At 60.0% G+C, this 22,378-nt stretch overlaps 1 protein-coding gene, 1 long non-coding RNA gene and 2 pseudogenes across 4 annotated transcripts in view; 3 read left to right on the top strand and 1 right to left on the bottom strand.

Annotated features, from left to right (window-relative positions):
• LOC126944108 (uncharacterized) lies at nucleotides 1-2,599 on the top strand (annotated as a pseudogene). Its single transcript, XR_007721953.1, has 2 exons — nucleotides 1-49; nucleotides 823-2,599. The product of XR_007721953.1 is annotated as an uncharacterized LOC126944108 (transcript).
• Nucleotides 2,600-2,626: 27 nt separating this feature from the next.
• On the top strand, nucleotides 2,627-5,472 carry LOC126944358 (uncharacterized). Of its 2 annotated transcripts, none has more exons than XR_007722016.1 (2): nucleotides 2,627-4,959; nucleotides 5,052-5,472. It is a non-coding gene; the product is annotated as an uncharacterized LOC126944358 (long non-coding RNA). The 2 variants fall into 2 exon arrangements; XR_007722015.1 differs by having other exon boundaries at nucleotides 5,049-5,472.
• Nucleotides 5,473-5,753: 281 nt separating this feature from the next.
• The window catches only part of JPH3 (junctophilin 3), a 110,842-nt gene continuing 94,217 nt past the window's right edge, over nucleotides 5,754-22,378 (bottom strand). The window contains exons 3-5 of the mRNA XM_050773622.1: nucleotides 18,441-18,565; nucleotides 12,763-13,643; nucleotides 5,754-7,317 (exon numbers count right to left, since the gene is read on the bottom strand). Coding sequence (XP_050629579.1) covers nucleotides 7,237-7,317; nucleotides 12,763-13,643; nucleotides 18,441-18,565 — 1,087 coding nt within the window. The 3' untranslated portion in view covers nucleotides 5,754-7,236. The remainder of the gene's footprint in view (nucleotides 7,318-12,762; nucleotides 13,644-18,440; nucleotides 18,566-22,378) is intronic.
• On the top strand, nucleotides 7,258-9,340 carry LOC126944322 (uncharacterized; annotated as a pseudogene).

Here is a 22,378-nt window from a genome sequence, read left to right as displayed (position 1 = left end):
GACCCTCTCCAGGGCTTTCCAGAGGCGCCTCCTTCCACGTGACGTTCAGGTAACGAGGTGGGACCCCGAGCTGGACGTGGTGCTCGGGTGTTGGTGCGGAGGCGGCGCCGTGTGCTTGATGGCTTCCATCAGAGAAGAGTCTGCTCTCCTCCAGAAGGAGCAGGGGGTGGTGGTTCCCAGCCCAAAAGGAAAAGGGGCCGAGCTCTAGCTGTGATCACGACCTCAGCCTGCCTGCCTTTGTGCGTGGAAGGAACTTGCTAGTGACCGCCGCTCTCCTGGGCAGTGTAAGAGTGTTGTGTGGAGGCCCATCTCGTTTTCATAACCCAGATGGCTCCCAGCGCAGGTTGTGGTCACCTCCATTTCTCTCTCACGAGAGAGCTGCAGCAGTGCCATCCGGGGCCTGGCCACGCCTGGTCACTGGGGTCCTGAACAGTGGTGTCCCGAGGCACACAAGCAGTCCCTGCTGGACGCTGACGCACTGTCAGGGCCAAGGGCCACAGTGCAGGTACCACAGCGACCCGCTTCCCTGAGTCCTGCTCCTGCCCCTCATTTTCCTTGTCTCAACCTTCAGAGCCCTTCCAAGCCCCCACGGCTGCAGCCCACCCAGGGACCCAGCTGTAGAGGCTGGACTCGGGCGTCTCTGAGGTGTGAGAGGCGCAGGTTTACAGAACTCTGGCTGGAAGAAAGTGAGTGACCACTCCCTGAGAAACAGAAACGGGGACATTTAATTACACGAACGCGCGCATTTAAAAACCGCCTGTGCACTCCCGGAGGGCAGAGCCTGCCTCTCTGGTGATTTTTGTGTCCCCCATTCACTTACAGGCTGTGACAAACCCCATGCCCACACTGCCTGCACTGCCGGGAGACTCAGGGCTGGGGGAGGCATGCCCCGGCCACCACTGCCAGGAGACTCAGGGCTGGGGGAGGCATGCCCCGGCCACCACTGGTGAGCCAGCGAGACTGAGGACCCCGCACGTGCTGACCCGGGGACGCCGCGGAACTCACTCGAGACTGAGGACCCGGCGTGTGCTGACGCAGGGACGCCACGGAACTCACTCGAGATTCCTGCTCACAGCACGTTTCCTGCTCGGAAGCCAGGAGAGCCTCCACGTGCCACCCAGCTCTGTCCACGTGTCCATCACACAGCTCTGCAGCAGAAGGAACTTCAGTAAAGACGCTGGTTTGTAATGAGACAAGCGTTCCAAAGTGTCACACGACATTGTTTATTACTAAAAGGAGCAGAATTTCTCTTTAATCTCAACAGTGTTCCTTGCTTTCGTAACAGTAGGATTTAAACTGTTACATTCATTTAGGAAAACTATTTGATTTTCATTTTGTAAGTAATCAAGCTATCTTTCCAGCTTAAAAGCAAAGAAAAAAGGCTCAGGGTAACTTTTTAAACCACTTTTTAAACTTCAATAAGAGAAGTTCTGTTTTTGTCACTGCACGGAATGATTGTACACAGTGTTAGCGGACAGTTCACATGCGCCGGTCCGACTTGGAAGGAAACGCAGGTTAACACCGTTTTCTGTCCGAGTTCACAGAGGTGTTTGCAGCAGGCTCAGTTGCTTCTGCAGCTGGAACCAGGGGGCCTCTCCCGCGTGGCTCCCCTGAGCCGAGAGGCTCCTGAGGGTTTTTTCTCCACTGGGCTCTGGGGACGGGGTTTCTGTGGAAATGGCAGATGGTGCACATGAGCAGAGTCCTGCTAGAGAGGTCAGCTCAGCATCCAGGAGGGGCTGCCATCGGCAGAGTGCCTGCGCCTGAGGCGGCCACGGACGTGCCTGGAAAGGTGCTGCCCGAGAAGTCTGCTCTGATGTGGCCGCACTTGGGCATGCGGGCTCCCCAGAGGCCCATGCGAGAAAGCCGGGGGTTCCCAGGCTGTGGGTGCAGGATGGGCCAGGCACCACCCTGCAGGGCCCACCCCCCTGCCCCCGCACCCTCACACCCATCTTCCTCTCTCAGCCTAACCCCAGGGCCTGGGAGTCCCCGGCAGACAGGCCCTCCTTGCCCAGCAGTGGCCGCCCTTTATGGACTGGGCGCCTGGCAGAGCCGCTGTGGAGGAGGAGTTGGTTGTCATGGTCGAGAGAGGCAGCCCTTGGGCTGGGTGCCGTTGGTGGTCAAGGTTGAACCCATATCCGGTGGAATCTCCTGGTCTGTTCCACACACAATCGTGCGGGAAGCTCTGGGACCCGAAGGCTGTTCTGATCTCGGGTCACAAGTTCTCACAGCAGCCTGGGGTCACCAGGGACTAGACCCAGCATTAGGCTTTTTAGGAGCTGCCTGGCTGCTGGGCTGAGCTTCATTGCAGGCCCAGGAAGATGACCAAGAAGGGCTGAGCAGAGCCCCGTCAGCCACTCCTTGGGCTGGAAGTGACTTCCTCAGTATGGATGGCAGCTGTTAACAAGCAGTGGTGGTTTGGCCGGAGGCCTCTGTGGGGCACAGACACGGCGTGAAGGATGGCAGATGGGCGTGCACGCTCGGGAGGACAGGCAGGTGGCATAGGCCTGAGCAGGTGGCGTCGGCGCACGAGAAGGGTGTGTCTGAGGCAGGGTGTTTATCCCAAAGGCCAGGAGTGGACGAGGCGGACGAGTGGCCGTGAGGTTGGCGCGTGAGGTAGGCGCGTGAGGTAGGCGCGTGAGGTTGGCGCGTGAGGTTGGCTGGTCTGCTCCGCCACCCCAGAAACCCAGCAGCCTGGGCCCAACACCCAGACACACGGAGTGAGCTCATGCCCAGGCCGTGACCTGTCCCCGTCACGGGGCCACTTGCTTCTCCCAGGCTTGGGAACAAGCCGGCACAGAACGCTGTGGCTGCATTCACCGCTCAGGCACTTCTGCTGGGGGTTCATGAAGAAACAGACTTAGAAAGCGTTTATTTGTTCCTGACGGGTGGGCCGAAGTTTGGGAGGAGCATTCAGCTTCTTTGCAGAGCTCGGCCTCGCCTGTCCTGAGCGCCCTGCGACCCTGTTGCTAGCCTGGGGTGCTGAGGGCCTCGGCTCTGGGGGCGCTGACCGCCCCTCTGCAGCCGGCGCCAGGTGCTGGTCCCCGCCTCTTTTCATCGGGAGCCGCTGGCCTGCAGGGCCTTCGTGGTTTGCCGGAGACCCTTGTTCCGTCCCTTCCCAGCACCCACCCCCAGCCCGCTGTGCGTTCCGTAGTTCATTTTCCAGGCAGGGGACGTGTGGTGAAAATACAGCCTGGCTTTGTTTCTTTTCAGCGATGGCAGCTGCACTTTTCCTCGCTTGTTTTGAAGGCCAAGCCGGCGGCCTCCTCGGCAGCTGGGGACAGTTGCTTCCTCAGCTTCTGTGTGCCGACTGCCTCACCTGACACACAGCCTGGGCGTGAGAGAAGCCAACCAGGTGCCTGAGCTGACTGACTCCCTCCTCCCTCCAACCTCCAGTCTCCTCTCTTGACTCTATCCTCCTCCCTCCAGTCTCCTCCATCCGCCCTCCTCCCTCTGCCTTTTCTGGAATCGGGGTCCTGGTCCTGGGCTAGAGGCAGACCCTGGCCCGGGGAGGTTCTCAAGGCACTGCGGGAGGGCAGCGTCATGATGTCCTGAAGCTTGCCGCGCCCGGTGCTGTCAGCCGGCTGAAGGGAGAAACTGTCACAGCACCCGCAGCTATGGAAGGTGACGTCCGAAAATCTGTTAGGCACCTTGATGTCAAGTTTCCAAGACCAAAGGCAAGAATAGTCGGACCAAACTTAGGAAGAGTCAGAGAAACTGAGCGTGACCTAGAAGAGGCAGATGGCCCTTCCCCTCCTCTCCTGCTGATTGTTCTGTCGCACACACGACGTGAAATCCACACTGCCCTGTGAAGACTGAGGGCAGGTCTTGGATGTGCCGCCCTCACATGGCCCAGGAGCGCCAGCAGCTTGGGGGCCACCACAGGCCCCAGGGCCTCTTTACTCCCACGGGTTCAGTGGACGATAAAACTTCCCAGGGAAGGAGTAAAGGACAATCAAAAACCTGAACTGAAAAAGTATGAAAAACATTTCATTTCCCTCGGGTTCTCCCCACTAGGTCTGCAGTGCCTTGGGGGTGACTGATGGCCCTCAGTGAGACCGGGTGGCTGTGTGGTTCTGAAAGTGAAAAGGAGCAAGTGTGGTTAGAGCCTGGAGTGTGGACACCCCGTGGACCGCTGGCCCATGGTCTGGCTTGGGGCCTCCCAGGGGAGCGAGTTGAGTGCATGTGGGGAGGGCCTGTCATTCTACGATGTGTATCTTTGTTTTTGTTTTTGAGATGGACTCGCTGTGTCGCCCAGGCTAGAGTGCAGTGGCACGATCTTGGCTCACTGCAACCTCCGCCTCCCAGGTTCAAGCGATTCTCCTGCCTCAGCCTCCCAAGTAGCTGGGACTACAGGCACTTGCTACCACGCCTGGCAAATTTTTGTATTTGTTTTAGTAGAGATGGGGTTTCACCATGTTGGTTAGGCTGGTCTCGATCTCCTGACCTTGTGATCCACCCGCCTCGGCCTCCCAAAGTGCTGGGATTACAGGCATGAGCCACTGCGCCTGGCCCTGCCCAGCTTTTCTGCATCACCACCGTCGTGTCAGTTAGCTCGGCTCAGGCATTGCACACCTAATCTGTATCTTTGGGAATCCTGTGAGCTAATGGTTCTAGATCCAAAAGAATGGATAAAGAGAATGTTTCAAGTTCCCGAAATTATCCAGGCACATCCTGTGCACTACTGAACTTCAGAAAGCACCAGTCCATCCAGTGTGCAGAGTCTGGTAAATGGGCCAGCCGTGGGCACACACAGGCTCCCCAGAGACCCCGGGGCAGAGGGTCTTCCAGCTCTTCCAGGACAGGGCTAATCCGTTCCTGGGCCAGGGGTGGATCTGTTTTGCAGGTTTGCAAGGGTGGGGAGACGCCAGCCTGGCCCATGGGCTGTCCATGCCCACCCCCCACAGACCATGCTGCCACCAGGAGGGGATGCCACTTTCTCCGGGCCTAGGGGATGCACAGGTAAAGCATGGAAGCAGCTGCTGGGGAGGAAAATGGCTCTCACCAGGCTGCTCTCGGGCTAATGAAAACTCATCCAGTTCTCCATGCAGCAGCAGCCAGCCTGGCACACGCTGCCCTGCCCTGCCCGACTGTGGAGGTGAGTGGGTCCCCCCGGGCCTGGGTGGAAGGACTGCGCGCCTGTCAGGGAAGGCCGAGGCTCTGGACAGGTGGGAAGCAGCCTTCTCCTTAATCAATCACCCCATGTGGAAACCAATGAAAGGTTTGAGGCTCTCAGACCCGGGGTATTTTAGCCTTGGTTGAATCCTCCTGGAATTCACAGGGAAGTGGCTTTGCCCTCTGCCCTTGCTGCTGGAAGGCAAGGGGCCAGCCTTGGCTTGGTTTTCTAGGTTGTGTTACGGCAGCAGCTGACGGCCCCTAGGCCTGGATCTGCACGGCTTTGCTCAGGGACACCTGCCTCCGTTCTTGTCTGATGGTGTGAACGTGTCTCCTGCTCACAGGTACCATTTTGTGTCATGCAGTTACTGGAATGTACAAAAGCAGCTGCGATGTTTGCAAAGAGTTGCAGACAATTACAAAACCCATCTCCCAGCATGCGTGATGGTGAGAGCTGCAAAGAGCTTGATATCAAAAAACGGAAAAGATGTACAAAAAGATGTCACATCCCTTTAGAAAGCGACATCATCAGAAACGTATGTGACCTTCAGTCCTCCCTCCCTCTCCTGTACGTCCCCCAGACCAGGCTGCGAGAAGGAACGGGGAGTGAACATATAACAACGGAAAACAATAAAACTGAATTTAACTGGAACATGCTCTAATCTTTAGTTTATTTCTGGTTAAAAATATAGCAATCCAGTGCAGTGTAGTAAAGAAGTCTGCTCGAAAGGTAGCAGAGAAACAGCTAAACATAAGCAAAGCAAGGCAGAGTCCATAAGACAGGCTGGCCCCAAGGCGACCGGATGGGGAATCCCTGCAGTGCCTCCCCGGGCACAGGAGTCCTGCATGTGGCCGTGCCCAGACCCCTCAGGCACGTCCATGCACACGAGGGCCAGGGGGCACTCGGACATCCTGGCAAACCTTGTTCTTTTGTTTGGGTGATGGAGTAACCCTGGTGGAGAAGGCAGAAACATAAGGAACCTGTTTTTGTTGGACTGAAACAAGTTACATTGTACATTTTGGGGGGTTGGATATGCTACAATTTCTCAGGAAGTTTCAAGCCACTGGGTTTGAACCGCATTCCTGTCTTGGGACCAGGCCCACTCTGGTGTAGCACTGAGGCATCTGGAAGGAATATGCATATCTGTTAGGGGAAGTTGAGGCAGGCACAGTACAAAGATGTGAAAACCCGTGGAGGTCAGTAACCATGGGAGAAGGCTTCCTTTAGGGCCCTTACTCCTGGGGACACGGAAGCCCATGCGTCCACCCTGCACACCAAGTGCACACACCCAGAGCCCCGGCGCGAGGCCGACTCCACGGCACAGCCCCTCGGCTTCCATGCTTCGCTGAGCCCAGGCAGATTGGAGTGGGCCCCGGCTTCCCTGGGGTCTGGTGGGGGAAACGGCCGAATAGGGCCCACGGTGAGTGGGCAGCAGAAGAAAAGGGCTTTGCTTTAAAACTCGGTGTGGGGAGTCGGCTTCTCACGGAAGGCCGGGGGCAGTGCCGAGAAGAGGGAAGGACCTGCATCCGTCTCACGGGGAGGAGGTGGCCGACCCCTCCCCTCCCTCAGGTGTGCAGCACAGCTCTCACACAGAAAACGGCCGGGCTACTGCCCGCTGGGGTGGGCCACCCTGCGCCACGCCTCCCGCCCATACTTGTCACCCGTCTGTTCTAGACAGAGGAAGCAGTGAATCCACTTTTCCAAGCTCATGGCGACGGGAGCCAGCCCTGCTACTCGGGGTGTGGGGCTGGGGCTCCGCCCCGGGCTGCCCTCCGTCCACACCCAAGGAGGGACATGTGACCACAAGGACGACGTCCACTGTTACCACTGACGTGCCGGGATCCCTTCTGTTTCCACGTGGAGCTGGAGGGGCTGCGTGCTGGCCTCCTTCTGCCATGCCACACAGCAGAGTGTTATACAAGCAAAGAATTTTGGCTAAAATCCAAAAAACATTACCCAGAAAAAAAGGCAAACTGTGAGTGATACCGAATCACGTGGTTCTTCTGTGAGAGGACTTGGGAGCCGCTGGGCTGTCCGAGTTGCGGTCTTTCCCTTCTTGTGGTTTTGCTTTTAATGTCCCCTTTTCCTACCCTTTCTCTATTTTTGCTACCGCGACAGTCTCATCAGATGAAAAAGTTAATAAACAGAATGGCGACTCCGATGTTGAGCAGGATCACCATGGCCACCAGGATAGGAGCCGAGCCCTGGAAGAGAGCGAGGAGAAAGGTGAGCGACAGCCACGGGGGCTCTGCCTGGGCCACCACGCCTCCCAGCCACGTCTCTTCACCAAACTGGCAGACCCTGGGGGTGGAGGTGTGCAGGAGGATGTTTGAAACGGTTGGACACCAAAGGCCCACTGGAACCTGAGCCCCTCGAAGTCCAGACTGGGGAGGAAGCCAGTGGCCTGTAAGTCTGAAGTTGTTGGTCTTGGAATTCCCTTGCAGCCCTGAGACCCTGAATACCAGCTCTCCCGGGGTCCCCTTGGAGAGAACCACCCCGGCCTCTCTGTAAGCAAACGTCTCAGTGCGTGCTGCGTGTGTGCCAGTCAGCAGGTTTCTCCTGCTCTGTGGAACTGGGACCTTGGAGCACTGTGATCAGAACCTCAGAAGCGCCTGCATGGCTGCCATAGCCAGTGTCAGATGCAGCCCAGCAGAGAGGGCCCTGGGACTCAGCAGAGGCCTCCCAAAGTCTGTGAGCACAGCTTCCTCAACGAACTCCTCATGCCAGCTAGCTCTGGAGGGCTGTGTCCAATTGCAGGCTGCCTCGGACTCAGGTCACAGTCCTGAGTGCTGCTGCCACCACCTCCCTGAAGTGGCTCACGAGTCCTCAGCCTCTACCAGAGCCCCAAGTGCCAGGCTCTCCCTTCAGCCGCACAGCCCGGGCACTTGGACCAAGCTGCCACCTTCCCTGTGCTTGTTGGGGCCAGGCAGGACACGTCTCGCACCAGAGCCTCTGCCCGGGGCACCCTTCTGCAGTGATGCTTGCAGTCCCGCACCCCACTGTCTCAGGCTCACACCAGGCAGGGGTGAGAGGCAGTGTGGCCCCTCTGGGAAGCCCCCCGCCTCTGCTGCACAGTGAACGGTGCCTCCTGGAAGATGGCCCCGCCCCATGAACTGCAGGGGGTACCCGCTCCAGCCTTGCCCAGAGGCTGCTTCTAGAGGACACTTGCCCCTGACCCCCGCCCCTCCCCACACTCCGCATCTCACAGCTGCCTGGAAGGAGATGCAGACCCCACTCGGGAAAGGAGCTGTATGGGGACCTGCCCAAGGCAGGAGGCTGCTCAGAGAGCCCGGTCCATGGAGCCTCCACTCAAAACCTTGTGTGCGCACACACTCCCTGCAGCAGGAATCAACAGTCACGAAGTGGAAGCAAAGCCAGCCGTCTGGTGGCGGATGAACGCAGCCAGCAAAACGGGCCATGCAACAGCAGACGCCAGCCTGTGGTCCCCTTGCCTAGCCTGGATGCCACATCCCGCAGGAGAGAAGCAGCCTCCTGCTGGACTATCTGGCCTGGGGGCCCTTTTGTCTCCCGGGTCAGTTTCACCCTTTCCCAGGCTGTGCCCCCAATGAAGCAGCGTCGTAGCCAACGTTGAAGGCCCTTATCCCAGCACCTAGGCTGGTCTTCCCCGGGCACCCGCTTGAGCATGTGGCCCAAAACAGCCATTGCCTGGGGCACTCGGAACCCATCACGCCCTCGCCCCTTCCCAGCCTTCCGGCCCCATGGCAGAGGCCCTGCCTTGAGCAAGCTGCGGCCCCTCCTCCTCCTGGTCCAGTCCCGCCCACACCTGGGTGCCCACCTCCCCTCCCTGTGGTCTCCAGGAGCTGCCCCCACATGCCCTGGGCAGCACTGCTCATCGTGGCCCCATCTGTGGCCTGGGCAGGCTCTAGCCACTTCTGCGTCGGCACGGTTTCCTCGGGAGGCCCCTGCCAACAGCCACTCGGCACGGCAGCGGCAACGGGAGGGAGTACTCGCCTCTGCCTGGCCCCAGCTGGTGGTTTTCCATTTGGATTCGGGGACAAGCAGCCAATGAGCCTATCTCATTCCCGTTAAACGTGAAAGAAACACGTCCAGATGGCATCCTCAGGTCTCTCACAGCCCCACGGGGCTCTGCACCACACCTGCCAGGGGCACCTCCTGCTGTGTCCCGGGTATCAGCTCCCAGGCCTAAGCGCCTCTCCTCACGCTGGGGACTGGAGCCCTCATGCCCTAGAGACACTGGCTTGAGAAACTTTAAGATGGAATCTTTTTTTTTTTTTTTTTTGAGACGGAGTCTGCTCTGTGCCCCAGGCTGGAGTGCAGTGGTGCAATCTCGGCTCACTGCAAGCTCCGCCTCCCGGGTTCAGGCCATTCTCCTGCCTCAGCCTCCCGAGTAGCTGGGACTACAGGCACCCGCCACCACGCCCAGCTAATTTTCTTATATTTTTAGTAAAAATGGGGTTTCACCGTGTTAGCCAGGATGGTCTCGATCTCCTGACCTCGTGATCCATCCGCCTCGGCCTCCCAAAGAGCTGGGATTACAGGCTTGAGCCACTGCGCCCGGCCTAAGATGGAATCTTGCTCTTGCCCAGGCTGGAGTGCAGTGGCATGATCTCAGCTCACCACGGCCTCCACTTCCTGCCAGGTTCAGGAGATTCTTGTGCCTCAGCATCCCAAGTAGCTGGGATTACAGGTGCATGCCACCATGCCCGGCTAATTTTTGTATTTTTAAGTGGAGGCGGGGTTTCACCATGTTGGCCAGGCTGGTCTCGAACTCACAACCTCAGGTGATCCACCTGCCTCGGCCTCCCACAGTGCTGGGATTATAGGTGAGCCACCCTGTCTGGCCAAGAAACTTTTTGAAAAAAAGTTTGCTCAACAGACAAGCTGAACCCCAGTCAGCAATGGGCTTTGTAAACTGTACCCCTGGGGATGCAGCTCAGAGAGGAGGGTCCTCAGAGGGTGATGTCCTGCCGAGGGAGGCACCTGCAGCCACAGCAGCACCAAGCCAACCCCCCTCCACAACCTCCCAGCCCATCAGGGACCTGAGGCACAGATGGAAGTGGAGGTGTGGACACAACGAGGGCCTCCACTCAACTACAGAGAAAGCTGGCCCGAGCCCTCTGCACCAGGGGCAGCGGCCTGAGCCCGGCTTTCCGTGGCATCTTGGCCTCGGGCAGATACACTGTGAGTCTTGGGCCCTGTGATAACTTGGTTGGGCCAGGCCAACCCGCAGGGGGGCAGAGAACAGCCAAGGGCCCAGCCCTGCCCACTGATGCCACCCCTCGTGCAAAGCCTCACCATCCCAGCTAGGAGGAAGGGCTGGGTGTTAGTCGGCCTACAGTGGGGGAGCAAGATGGAGTGGGGTGGTCAGTGGCACCTCTTCTGCCACTGTCCTGTCCATGCTCTGGGCCAGGAAGCAGATATGCATGCTGTTGGCAAGGGCATGGCTGCCTGCAGGAGGGAGGTTCCTGTCTACCCAGCCATCCCCCTACCTTGGACCTCCACCAGCAGGTCATAGCTGTCATTTCACCAAGAGGGAAGCTCAGCCAGGACCACAGAGTTCAGTCACCGGCAAAGCTGTAGGGAGAACCTGTGCTTCTGTCCCACGGGACTTTGCGCTGAATTGCCAGGGCCCTATGCAGGCCAGAATCCCAGGCCCATCGGTAGCCAGTGGTACCCAGGACCTCTGGCCTGTGAGCTCTGCAGCACGTGGCTGTTGGGGGGCTGGGAATGGAGGGGGATGGCCAGAAGACAGCCCCCCAGACCCTGCTGGTGGCCCAGGGAGACACTGCAGAGAGCTGTACCCCTGTGAGGGGTGACACTGAAGGCACCCAGCCCAGCCTGGCACCCAACTGCCCTGACACCTGTCCCGACATGGATGCCGGCTGGCACAGGCCCCTCCTGCTTCCCACAGATGGGGCGTGGAACAGTGCTTAGGAGTGACCACGCCTCTCTGCCCCATCTCCCTCACAGACCTGGCAGAAAACACAGCTCCGAAGGTGTGGGGAGGGAGACGGGGAGGGACACCTTGTTTGTACCAGCACCAGGTACCCCGAGGGCAGCCACCTCCAAGGAGCTCGGCTGGCTTCCTCCAGGGCGGATGGGACCTCCCAGACCAGCCCCGGCTGGAGACGGGGCAGGACCAGGGCAGCATGTAGCACCCTGGGTGTCCCACAGTGAACCCACCCCCGACGCCAGCTTGGCATCTGTCCCCAGCTTGTGCATTGACCCCAGGGAGGTTCATTTAAAAGCACCCAGAAGTACCAGTGTATTAAGCAGGCTAAAAAGAGAACCCGTCCCTACACCTCCCACCCTGCCCACTGCTTAGCTGTTACTAAAATAACCGCGCGCGCACAGCCACGCACACGTCTCCGGCTGCGATGGGGAAAATCAGGTTGTAAGTGTGAGCTGGCATTTTGGTCCCAGCAGGAGCACAGGGGCTGTTCTCTGTAGGCATTTGGGGAAGGGGGAGGCCTTTTAGGAACCCGACAGCAGGACAGACAGACGTCTGCAGTGGTGCTAAGGAGAGGCAGAAACAGGCATTGCCGCCCGGCAGGACGTGCCCCTTCAAAGGGGTGTCACGCTTTGACTCCTCTGGGGGTGGGGCTGGCAGAAGAAAACCACAGCTCCCCTGGGTCACGGACGGGCACAGACACCAACGCCTGCTGCGGCATCAACAATAAACCTACCGCTGGCCCCCCTGCCTGCCCCACGTGCCCTGAGCACCCCACGCAGACAACCCCCTGCATCCTCACACCCAAGGGGCAGATGGGCTTGCGGCACTTCTTTTCAGCACCAAGCACTGCCTGGGCAGCCATGGGCGAGCAGAGCCCTGCTGGGGTGAGGGCCTGGCCGTGCACAGATCCCACGTAGCCACCATCCCACAGCCCTTCATTCCCTATGGGAGCAGGGTGGGATTCACACGGTGAGGGTCCCTTCAAGGGGGGGGCCAGCCCTGTGTGAGGCACCAGGACCCCCAGCCTCACACTGAGCCTAGTCCAGGACCCCCAGCCTTGCACCCAGCCTAGCCCAGGGGACACTGTTCTTCCCTCCAAGTCACCTGCCCTAGAGGAGCGAATCTGGGGCTGGGGACAAGGGGTGCTGGGTGAGGCTCAGGGGGGCCTCATGGGAGCTGGCCCCAACCTCAACACCCCCATGGGCAAGAGAAACCTGGACTGGCAGACCCCCCACCCCGGGGTGTCTGACCTGACTCCCAGCCCCAGGCCAGCCCCGCCCCCAGCTATTTCTAGGTCTCTGGGTTCCTGTCCAGGACACAGGACACTCAAGTGGTCATCTCACGGTCCAAGGCCCAAGGCCACTGACCAGGGCACAGACTGCTGAGCAGCTGGGGTTGAGCCAGCTGCGGGAGTGCAGGCTCCCATGCTGCCTAGGTCAGGAGGTTCCTGTGCTTTCTGGACAGCCTAGGGGCAGCCCTCTCACAGAAAAAGGTGTGATACCTGCCCCTACCTGGCTTCCCAGGGGATGGTCCCAGCTTCCCAGATAAACTCCCAGTGACCTGAGGGCTGCCGCTCCCAGCTGTACCCCAGCCCCACTCCACCCCTGGAGAGGAACCGGGGAGCAGCGACCGAGCTGCAAACTCAGGAAACCCCAGGTCAGCAGAGAGGCAGATGTCGCCGCCACTGGCATCAGCCCGGTGGCCGCCCACTCACCGCACTGGACTTGAGCTCATCCCCATTCTCCTCGTCCGACTCCAGAGCGACAGGCAAGGACTTCTGGGGCGGGGAGAAGGTCAAGTCCCAACGCAGCAGCCGGGGCTCGGCCCCGCCCAGCCGCAGGCTCGCCAGTTTCTGCACCGCGGGCTCCGCGGAGGAGGCCGGCCTGAAGTTCTCCTTGTTCTGGGCCTTGGACCGCAGTCTCTGCACCGCGAAGCCCCGGTCCTCGGGGCGGTGGTCGTCCCCCGAGCCCCGGCAGGCGCCGCCCTTGCCGTAGCGTCTTTTCTGGGGGTGCGTCTCCATCCTCAGCAGGGGCTTCATCTCCATCCGGTAGTTGCTCAGCTTCTCCTCCTGCAGCTCCAGCAGCCTGACGCCCGCGGGGCTGTGGTTGCTGACCCGGTGGTGGGAAGTCCACGTGAACACCGGGGGCGACTCCGTCCGCCGCTCCCGCGGCTTGGGGTTCCCGGGCTGCTTGCGGCCCGAACCTCGGGTGCGGAGGTCGTCCACGGGCAGGCCGCCGCGCAGGGCACCGGTGCGGACGCCCCTGGGGCCCCCAGCCTGCTCCTCGCCCCAGCTGCTGCGGGCGCAGTCCCCGGCCCGGCCCTCCAGGAGCATCTGGATGTCCCCACCCCGCTCCTCGTCCACTGACACCTGCCGCGAGAAGTGGGCGACCTTGTTCCTGGCGGCGGGCGCAGGCGGCGGGGTGGCCGCGGGGCTGGCGGGGAAGCTCTGCAGGGGGCTGTCGTCGGGGGTCAGGTCGGAGGGGGTGGTGCCCTTGCGGTACAGCTCGGGGCTCTCCTGCTGCAGGGGCGTCCCGGTGGACAGCACCTCGATGTCATCACAGGAGGTCTGACGCTTGGGCCTCTGGTACTCCAGCCCTGTGTGGGGGAAACAAGAGGACACCGGGGGGGTTACCCAGCACGTCTCTGCAGCAAGGCTGCGGGTCCTGGGGCCAGGGCGCCAGGCGGACACTCTGGGCAGCAGAGGTGCTTCCCACTCACCGAAAGGCTGCAGGCAGGGAAAATGGGAACTGGGGACCGTGGCTCCCAAAGCCCTCTGGGGGACCCCCGTGGTCCCCACCCCACAGACACTTGGAGGGAGGCTGGCTGGGCTCAGGCACGACAGGAGGGGCGGACAGCAGCTCCCAGGCCACCAGGGAGACCCAAGGCTCGGAAAGCGCGTGAGGACGCTGGGGTGTGGACTCAGGTCCCACCAACCCTGACTCGCCTGTCCTGAGGGTGAGAGGAAGCCCCTCACCCTGGCTGACCACCTGCCTGGGGAGGCCAAGCTGTCACAGCAAGGCTGCTGCCACCCCTACCGCCTGGGACTGTGTCTCATGGTGCTGGGACAGTCTTGCTGAGAAACAGCCAGTGCCCGGGCCAGCGTGACAGCCCAGGAGCCGGCTTCCCTCCCCACCTTTAGAGGCTGACGGGGCTTCGAGTCCTAGGGCGGGGCTCCTCTTCCCCTGCAGGGAGTCAAGAAGCCCCTGGTCTCCAAAGAGCTGCAGCGGCAGGGGGCTCCTGGGAAGGGGAGGTCCCAGCAGGACCCAGGGGCCAACTCTGCAGCCAGCAGTGCCCCCGTCGTCTGCCGGTGGCAGCGCCAATCCCAAGGCCTGGATAGGGAGGGGCAGCATCGTAGGACTAGCCCCAAGACTGCTCCGGAGCTCCCAACAGGAGCCGAGAACCAAGAACATGATTGGGATCTCATTTCCTGCCAACGCAGGGACACGGGAGCCGTGCCCGACTGTATTCCATTAGGAGAAACCCAAGAATGCGGCGCTTCCTACCCTCCAGGGAACAGTTACATGGTCATCTCAAGTAGGGTCCTAGGCTCAGTGCAGAACCGTGGGACCCCCGACATCCCTATCCTGCCGGAGCCGAAATGGCGCAGAGCCTCGTGGGAGTTTGGGGTATCTTCCCTCTGGGGACGGAGGTCTCAGGGCTCCGCCTGGGGCTGCCACCTCATGAGACCAGCTCAGACACCAAGAGCCGCCCCCCACCTTAGAATCTCTGATGCTGAGATATCCTCCTGGCCCGTACCCTGAGTCTGACCCTTGGGCAGGAGGTCTGGGAGACACAGCTACCCTCAGCGTGGTCAGAAACGCTCGGTATGGCACCGGATAGGCCCTCCATTTGAAAAGAGACATTAGCAAGCAGATTCGGGGCATGCTGTGTCAACACGAGGCTGGGCTGCGGCGTCCTCCTCCTTGGTGGTCTAAGATGCAAGGCTGAGCAGAGCGAGACTATGGCCCTGGCATGAGGCTTGGGGTGCAGCTGTGTGGCTCTGGGTGGGTGGCCAGCCCTCTCAAATCTGAGTCCGCGTCACACGGGGGTGTGGGCGGGCCATTCTAAGGTCTCACTCAATGACTGTTGCTCTGTGGTCACTCCCTAGAAGCAGGGCTGGCCTGGTTGGGTGTCCTGCCAACAGAGCAGGGAATGGGCCAGCGAGGGTCCATGTAGAACTGCACTGACATCTAGGTACCCACCCGACACCCAGCCCCAGGCCCTCCCACCACCTCTGTCTCCCTGTGAGGGTCCCATGTGGAGGGCAGCCCTGGCCCCGTCAGAGGCCCCTGATCATGCCCACGGATCACCCACATTGCACCTCCTCCTTGGCTGGGATGGGGCTTCCGAGGGGCCCGCATTCCTGTGCCTTAGACATTATGGACCTAGCAGGCTGGGATCAAGGCCCCCCCGCATGGCATCCCGGTCTTTCACATGAGGCTGGCCCAGCACACCCCACCCTAGAGGGGGCCTCGACTCCCAGCAGGAGGGCACCCTCAGCTAAAATGAGCTCCTGAGCAGGTAACGTTCCTAGAAGCATCGTGGTGAAGACTCAGGGTGGGTCCTCGTGAAGCCCCTGCAGCTCCGTTCCTGTGCCTTCAAGCCGCCTTCGTCCTGCAGCCTCCAACACTCAGTCCTCCTGCCTCTGGGGCAGGGGCAGGTGTCACCAGGAGTGGCCTGAGCACTGGATACCAGTGGCCAGGCTCCTTTGTGGTCCTGCCTTCACGTGGCCTCGGGCAGAACCCTGACCGTCAGAGCTCTCAGGCTGGGAGGCTGCCAGGGTCCTCCCAGGCAGGCAAGAGGCTGGAGCCAGCCGCTCTCTGCAGCTGAAATTCTTGTTTTAAATCTCGATTCCACCACCAGCGCTCTGGCAAGACTGTTCCCCTCTTGGAGGCTCCGTTCTGTCTTCTGTTGTTGGTGACCTCAGCTCCTGGCTGTGAGGACGATTGAGGAAGGACCTGGACAGCTTCCCCTGGCCCCACCGCTCCCCAGCAGCCAAGAAGGCTCCAGGGTGCCTGGTCTGGGAACGCTGATCCTGAATGCATCCGAGCTGGAAACAGGAAATGCTTGGATCACATCTCACACTAGTCCCAGCACTTGTAAAACATACACGGTCCAAACGCTCCCTCCAGGAAAGATGCTGCTCAGAGAAGGCCCTGGGGGTGTCACCCAAGGAAGCAGCAAATCAGACCAGGGTGCGGCAGCTGGAGGTGAGGCCAACTCAGCCAGACCCTCGAGGACTGGACTCCTGCCAGTGCGGCAGGGGCCCACGCCTGTATCATGAGGACAAGAACTGTCTGAGGAGGCAGCTTCAGGATTTAAAAGGTCAGCCCAAGGCCCCTCGAGCAGGAACCTGAGCCCTCCAGGAAGCCTCTCTAACTAGAAAGTCTTAACTGGAATTCTCAGGGCGGGGGAGCTGCACCCGTTTCTTGGGACTGGAGCAGTAAAGTGCCACTTGGGGGTGGGGGTGGAAACACCCGAAAGGCATCCTCGCGCTTCTGGAGGCCGGAAGCCGTGACCCAGATGTTGGGAGTGCTGCTTCCTTCCAGGGTCTCCGATGAAGAGTCTGCTCCAGCCGCCCTCCAGCTGCAGAGGCTCCGGCGATCTCTGACCTCACTCCATCCACCCGTCTCCTCCTCTTCTGTCTCTTCTAAGGACACTGCTGTGGATCTAGGGCTCACCCCAATCCAGGCTGATCTTGTCTCAAAGTCTGTTCCATAATGACACCTGCACAGACCCTCTTCCCAAGTAAGTCACGTTGGGAGCATCCGGTGGACGCGTCTCTGGGGGATTTGGCACAGGATGGAGGCTTCAGCGTTCCCTGTCCGGTCCCCTTTTCACACACAGAACTGAGGCTCTGAGAGGAAACGGAACAGGCTACAGGCGGTGGAATGTGAGCTGCGGGCAGGGCTGGAGCCGGGGCGACCACGGGCCAGGGTTGGTACGAGGAATCCCATCCTGTCCTACGTGCATTCTTCGGGGAGTGGCCCAGTCAGGGTTCCAGCAGCTGCCCCCGACGGCACTGGCTTCCTCTCCGGCATCCCTGTTCCATTCATCCATCCCGCGGCACCGCGCCCACTCCCACATGCACGTGCACGCTAAACGTGTGCCCCCAAGTGTGTGCCCCACCACCTCCCAGCCCAGGCAGCTGGTCATGGGCGAGGCAAGTAGGGGCACCAGGGAGAAGGAAAGTCAGGGCCTGATAACAAGACCATGGAGGATGCCACTGACCACAGGGCACTTGACCTGCGGCCCTCCCACTTGGACACTTTGGGGTCCGCGTGTCTGGAGGGGCCAGGAGAGTGGAGGGGATGCACTGGAACAGAAGCTGCCTGAGGCAGTGGGGGTGCAGGGGCTCATCCTCCTGATGTCCAGGCTGCAGCCGCAGGCTCTGCAGAGCCCAGCCCAGCCCTTGCCCGGTGAAGGAAAGGCCTTGGAGTGGCGGCGGACGGCCACCTCTAGAGATGACTGAGGTTCGCGTTCCAGTCAGGTGAGCGCCCAGCCCAGCAGCCCCCAGGCTGGGCTCCTCATCCTGTCCTGGAGGCCAGAGTAGCAGGCGCTGCAAGCAGATGCAAGGCTGTGGTGTCAGGGTGCGGACCTCCAGCGTGCAGAGCCTAATCCGAATGCCTCTCACCAGTCAGAGCTCGGGTTGAGGGGACATGATCCTAACCCCATTCTCTGATGCTTCCTGGTGCAGAGGAAGCTTCCAGGTGAGGTAGGTGATGGGAGGCAGCTGGCCACGGCCTCTCCGTCACCCACCCCGCGCCCTCCACGCCCCCACCATTGTCATTGGGCCGTATCACCCATGATCCCCCCTTGAAGGGAGGACGAGGTTCCTAAATCAAGCAGCAGCTTCCAGCTCCTTCCGAGGGGCACAGCGGGAGCTGCCATTTGTGACGCTGTCCAACCCAGCAGCCACCGGGTGTGTTTAATCATAGGTCAGTTCACATCAAAGGCAGGTCAAGAGCCAGCACCCCAGACACACCCAGCTAGTGGCTGCCACACTGGATCCAGCAGACAGGATAGTTCCATCGTGATGAAGAAGGTTCCAGAACAACACTGGGGGAGGGCGGGCAGGCAGACAGTACAGGCTGGGCAGGTGGGCATTCACCGTCAGGGACAGCCGGCAAGCGACACATGGTGCCACAAGGACGCAGCTGTGGGAACGGGAGAGACCTGCCGAGACACACGACCTGCGTCCGGGGGAGCCGGGCCAGGCCTCGGCACAAACAGGCACCTTCCGGGGGAGAGGTGGACACCGGGCAGGGGAGCAGCTGGGGCCGAGCCCACCTGAGCCTACCAGCCCCGGAGGACGCATCTGCTGCCAGGACTGCCCAGCCATCCACGCACCCCCCTCCCTACGATGCCAGTGTCAGGCCAGGCGAGACTTACCGTTTTCCCGGTGCTGGAAGGAAGGGGAGAACTCTTTGGCAGTGATCCTGGCGATCCGCGCCTCCTCCTGGGCTTTCTGAGCCGCTGTGAGGGCTGCCTCGGCCTTTGCCCGAGAGTGGGAGGTCCTGAGGGAGACAGGGAGGAGAGTGAGGGGGGCAGGAGGCACAGCTGACAGGGGTCTGGGTCGAGGTCCTGCGCCAACCCCCCAAGAACGGGCTGGGCTAAGACAAGATGCCAGCACCCCGTGTTTGCCCTCAGACCTCTGGATCTTGTTCGTTTGTTCGTTCATTCATTCATTCATTCAATGAACATTGCTGAGCACCAACCAACCAGGCTCAGCGCACAGGACGTGCTTGAAAACACCCCTGGGCGGGGCCTGGTGGCTCACGCCTGTAATCCCAGCACTTTGGGAGGCTGAGGCGGGCGGATCACGAGGTCAGAGGTTCAAGACCAGCCTGAGCAATATAGTGAAACTCCGTCTCTACTAAAAATTACAAAAATTAGCAGGGCGTTGTGGCGCATGCCTATAGTCCCAGCTACTCAGGAGTCTGAGGAAGGAGAATTGCTTGAATCCGGAAGGCGGAGGTTGCAGTGAGTGGAGATCACACCACTGCACTCCAGCCTGGGCGACAGAACAAGACTCCATCTCAAAAAAAAAAAAAAAAAAAAAAGGAAACAAAGAAAAAAAGAAAATGCTTCTGTTCTAATTATCATCAAACATCAGCACATGGACAGAAAGAGTCCAAGCCCAGAAGACCCACCCACAGGGTAGACACGGTGCCAGCCCACTGTGCTATGTGTGTCTGTGCTTCCTGCCGCTGCCCCGGTGTGGGTCACGGGACCACCTCCCTGCCCAGTAATCCCAGCACCTCTGACTTGGGACCCAGGGCTTGGGCAGGTGGGCAGTTCCCTTACCCAGCCAAAAGATGACATGCCACAGGTACCGTGGCATGAAGGAGCCACGGTACCTGTGGGCGGCCAGGCACATGGCCCCTCTGGCCTCTCCCTGTGTCTCTGTTGAGCCCTGCGGGGGACCTGCCCGCCCTTTGTAAAACAAGGGACTAGATGGACGCCCCGAAGGCAGAACATGGGGTTCTGTGCATTTCAAAGGCGTGGGGCTTGCATTTCTTCCTACCTGGTGTGCTGGCTCCAGGGGGGGCCTGCCAGTGCTGTGGGCACCACTTCCCTGACACTGGGGAAACTGAGGCACAATGACCAATTCCCCCACGACCAATCCCCCTCCGAGCGACTCCCTGGGAGGTCTCCTGCTCACGGTTCCTGACTTAGCCTGTTCGGGCTGGAAAACAGCACTGCAGCTTGGGCGGCTCATGAATAGCAGACATTGCTTTTCTCCCAGCTCTAGAGGCTGGAAGTACAAGATCAAGCTGCCAGCAGATTTGGTGTCTGCAGAGGACCCACTTTCTGGGTCCTGGACAGCACCTTCCTGCTGGGTCCTCATGTGGTAGAAGGGGCAAGCGTGCTCCCTGAAGCCTCTTTCCTCAGGGCACTAATCCCCACTACGAGGCTCCGGCCTCAGCCCCGTCACCTCCCAAAGGCCCCACATCCTAGCACCATCGCCCTGGGGGAGAGGATTAACACATGCACCTGGGGGGCGCAAACACCTTCTACGCAGCCTGACCCCCCATCTTTGCCATATACCTGTCACTCCAAGTCCATGGGCTAAACCTGGAATCCACACACTGTTCATGAAAGACGGCGTTCTTTTTTCAAAATTCCACTGTGCTAACTAGGAACAATTTTACTAGAAGAAAATAAACCTATGACATTTACATACAAGGAGTAATATAAACCACAGCCAAGAACATGTGTCCAGGAAACGAAGCAAGCTGCTGAGAATGCTCCATCAGGGCTCCAAGAGCCAGAGAGTGCCCCAAACGCTGGCCCAGAGAGCACACCGCTGTCTTGTGGGGGCTCTGATCCCAGGCCTTTGGGTGGTCTGTACATCCCCTGAAACTGTACTCAAAATTTTCTGCACGATCCCCTGCCAACAAGCAGAGGGTCCACGGCTTTCATCAGATTCCAGGAGGATTTGCGATGCCCCAAAACTAAAGATGCGCAGTCTGAACACAGCTGGCCCTGGACAGAGAAGCCGAGGCTCAGCCATGCTGCAGCACCCAGGACAGCCCACTCCCAGCTCCTGCCCGAGAATCAGCCCAGGACCCGAAGGAAAGCAGGCTCCGAGCTCCCCGGAAGCCAAGGAAAGTAGGAAAACATCTCCTGCCCTGGGGACACCTTCCAGAACTATGACTGCATGCACCTGACCTTCCAGAACCATCACAACCCTATGCACCTGACCTTCCGGAACCATCACGACCGCATGCACCTGACCTTCTGGAACCATCATGACTGCATGCACCTGACCTTCCGGAACCATCATGACTGCATGCACCTACCCTTCCGGAACCATCACGACCACATGCACCTGACCTTCCGGAACCATCACGACCACATGCACGTGACCTTCCGGAACCATCACGACCGCATGCACCTGCCTCCTGTGCTGGGTGATTTTCGTGAACGTCTCCCACTTCCATAAACTCCTGGAGAGGATGGGGTCTTGCACCTCCCTCCCCGGCTGTTCAGACCTCGACCACCACATGCGGCACAAGGGACCAAATGGGAAACTCCCCGGAGGGGCCCGTATTTGGTTCTCACATCTTTGCGTAGTAAAAATACCACCAACATTAACTCACCAACATCATACGTATATTTACATATGTACGTTCACACATATATAAAAAGACGATGTGGTGCCAACACTAAAATAAAACGAATCCAGACAAGCGCATCGCACGAAGGAGGAGACTCCCAAATGCACTGCAGAGGTTCATTATGAGACACCAGGCCTCGGCCGGGCGCCCAGTTCTCCAAGGGGTAATGGCTCCTGATGCCTGTGGCTCCCACCTGTGGAGGGTCAGGCCGCGGTGACACAGGCGGGGTGGGCATCTGAGCTCACCCGGGGCCCCCCACACCTGCACCGTGGCTCTGTGGCGCCTCCACCTGGTCACGTCACAGATCCCGCCTTTTTTGCAACCTTCCCCGGAGGAACAGGTCGTGATGTTTCTTGCCCTGCCTGGCCCTGCATGTGAGGCTCCCATGACCTGCTCTGACTCAGAGGCAAGTGCCAAGAAAAGGCACGGTTCCTGGGCCACTGCTGACCACAGGCCGGCTAGGCCAGATGCCTGGGCTTCTCCAACCTGGGAGTGGAGTGGATGCCGGCAGGATTCACTGCCCAGGCCACCTCTGCTGTGGACGGTACTGAGGACATAGATGGTAGCTGACAGAAGACGAGGCCACAGATACACATGATGGAGGGGCAGGTGGGGCCTGAGGGGACTCCTAGTCCTACCGTCAGCACCTGCACTGGATTAAGTGGTGTCCCCCCAAAATATTCGTTCATCCTGGACCTGGGAATATGACTTTATTTGGAAATAGGGTCTTTGTAGGATGGGATAAAACCCAGACAGCCTGACCCACTCCCGGAGTGTCTGATTCCCCAGGTCTGGGTGGGGCCTGGGAATCTGCACTTCTATCTCCCAGGTGAGGTGGTGGCCCCCGCTGGTGCAGGGACCTCACTTGGAGAAACACCGAAAGGGCAAACTCCAGAGTTCTCAGCCTGTACCTTGCCCGGCAGCTCCTCTCTCCTGCTGGATGGCGACTCTGCTAGAAGCCAACTTCCCATCCCCGCCGTCCCCCCGCCATGTCCACTCACCCACACGCAAGGGGAACCGGCCCAGCCACACACTCGACGCACGCAGCCCTCCTCCTCCTCCTCCTCCTCCTCAACTCCTGAGCTGAGGGCTCCTGCCCTGCCAGCATCACTCCCATGGTGCTTGGCTCTCCCCGTCTGCTGTAGGAGGGGCCACGAGATCCCGCAGCCTACATCCCCACAGTGGGGTCCCCGCCCCCCACACCCT

The sequence above is a fragment of the Macaca thibetana genome, chromosome 20 (assembly GCF_024542745.1).
Source record: "Macaca thibetana thibetana isolate TM-01 chromosome 20, ASM2454274v1, whole genome shotgun sequence".
In the NCBI taxonomy this organism is placed as follows: Eukaryota; Metazoa; Chordata; class Mammalia; order Primates; family Cercopithecidae; genus Macaca; species Macaca thibetana.
The sequence above is the reverse complement of the archived record's forward strand: the minus strand, read 5'-3'. Positions and strand labels throughout refer to the sequence as shown.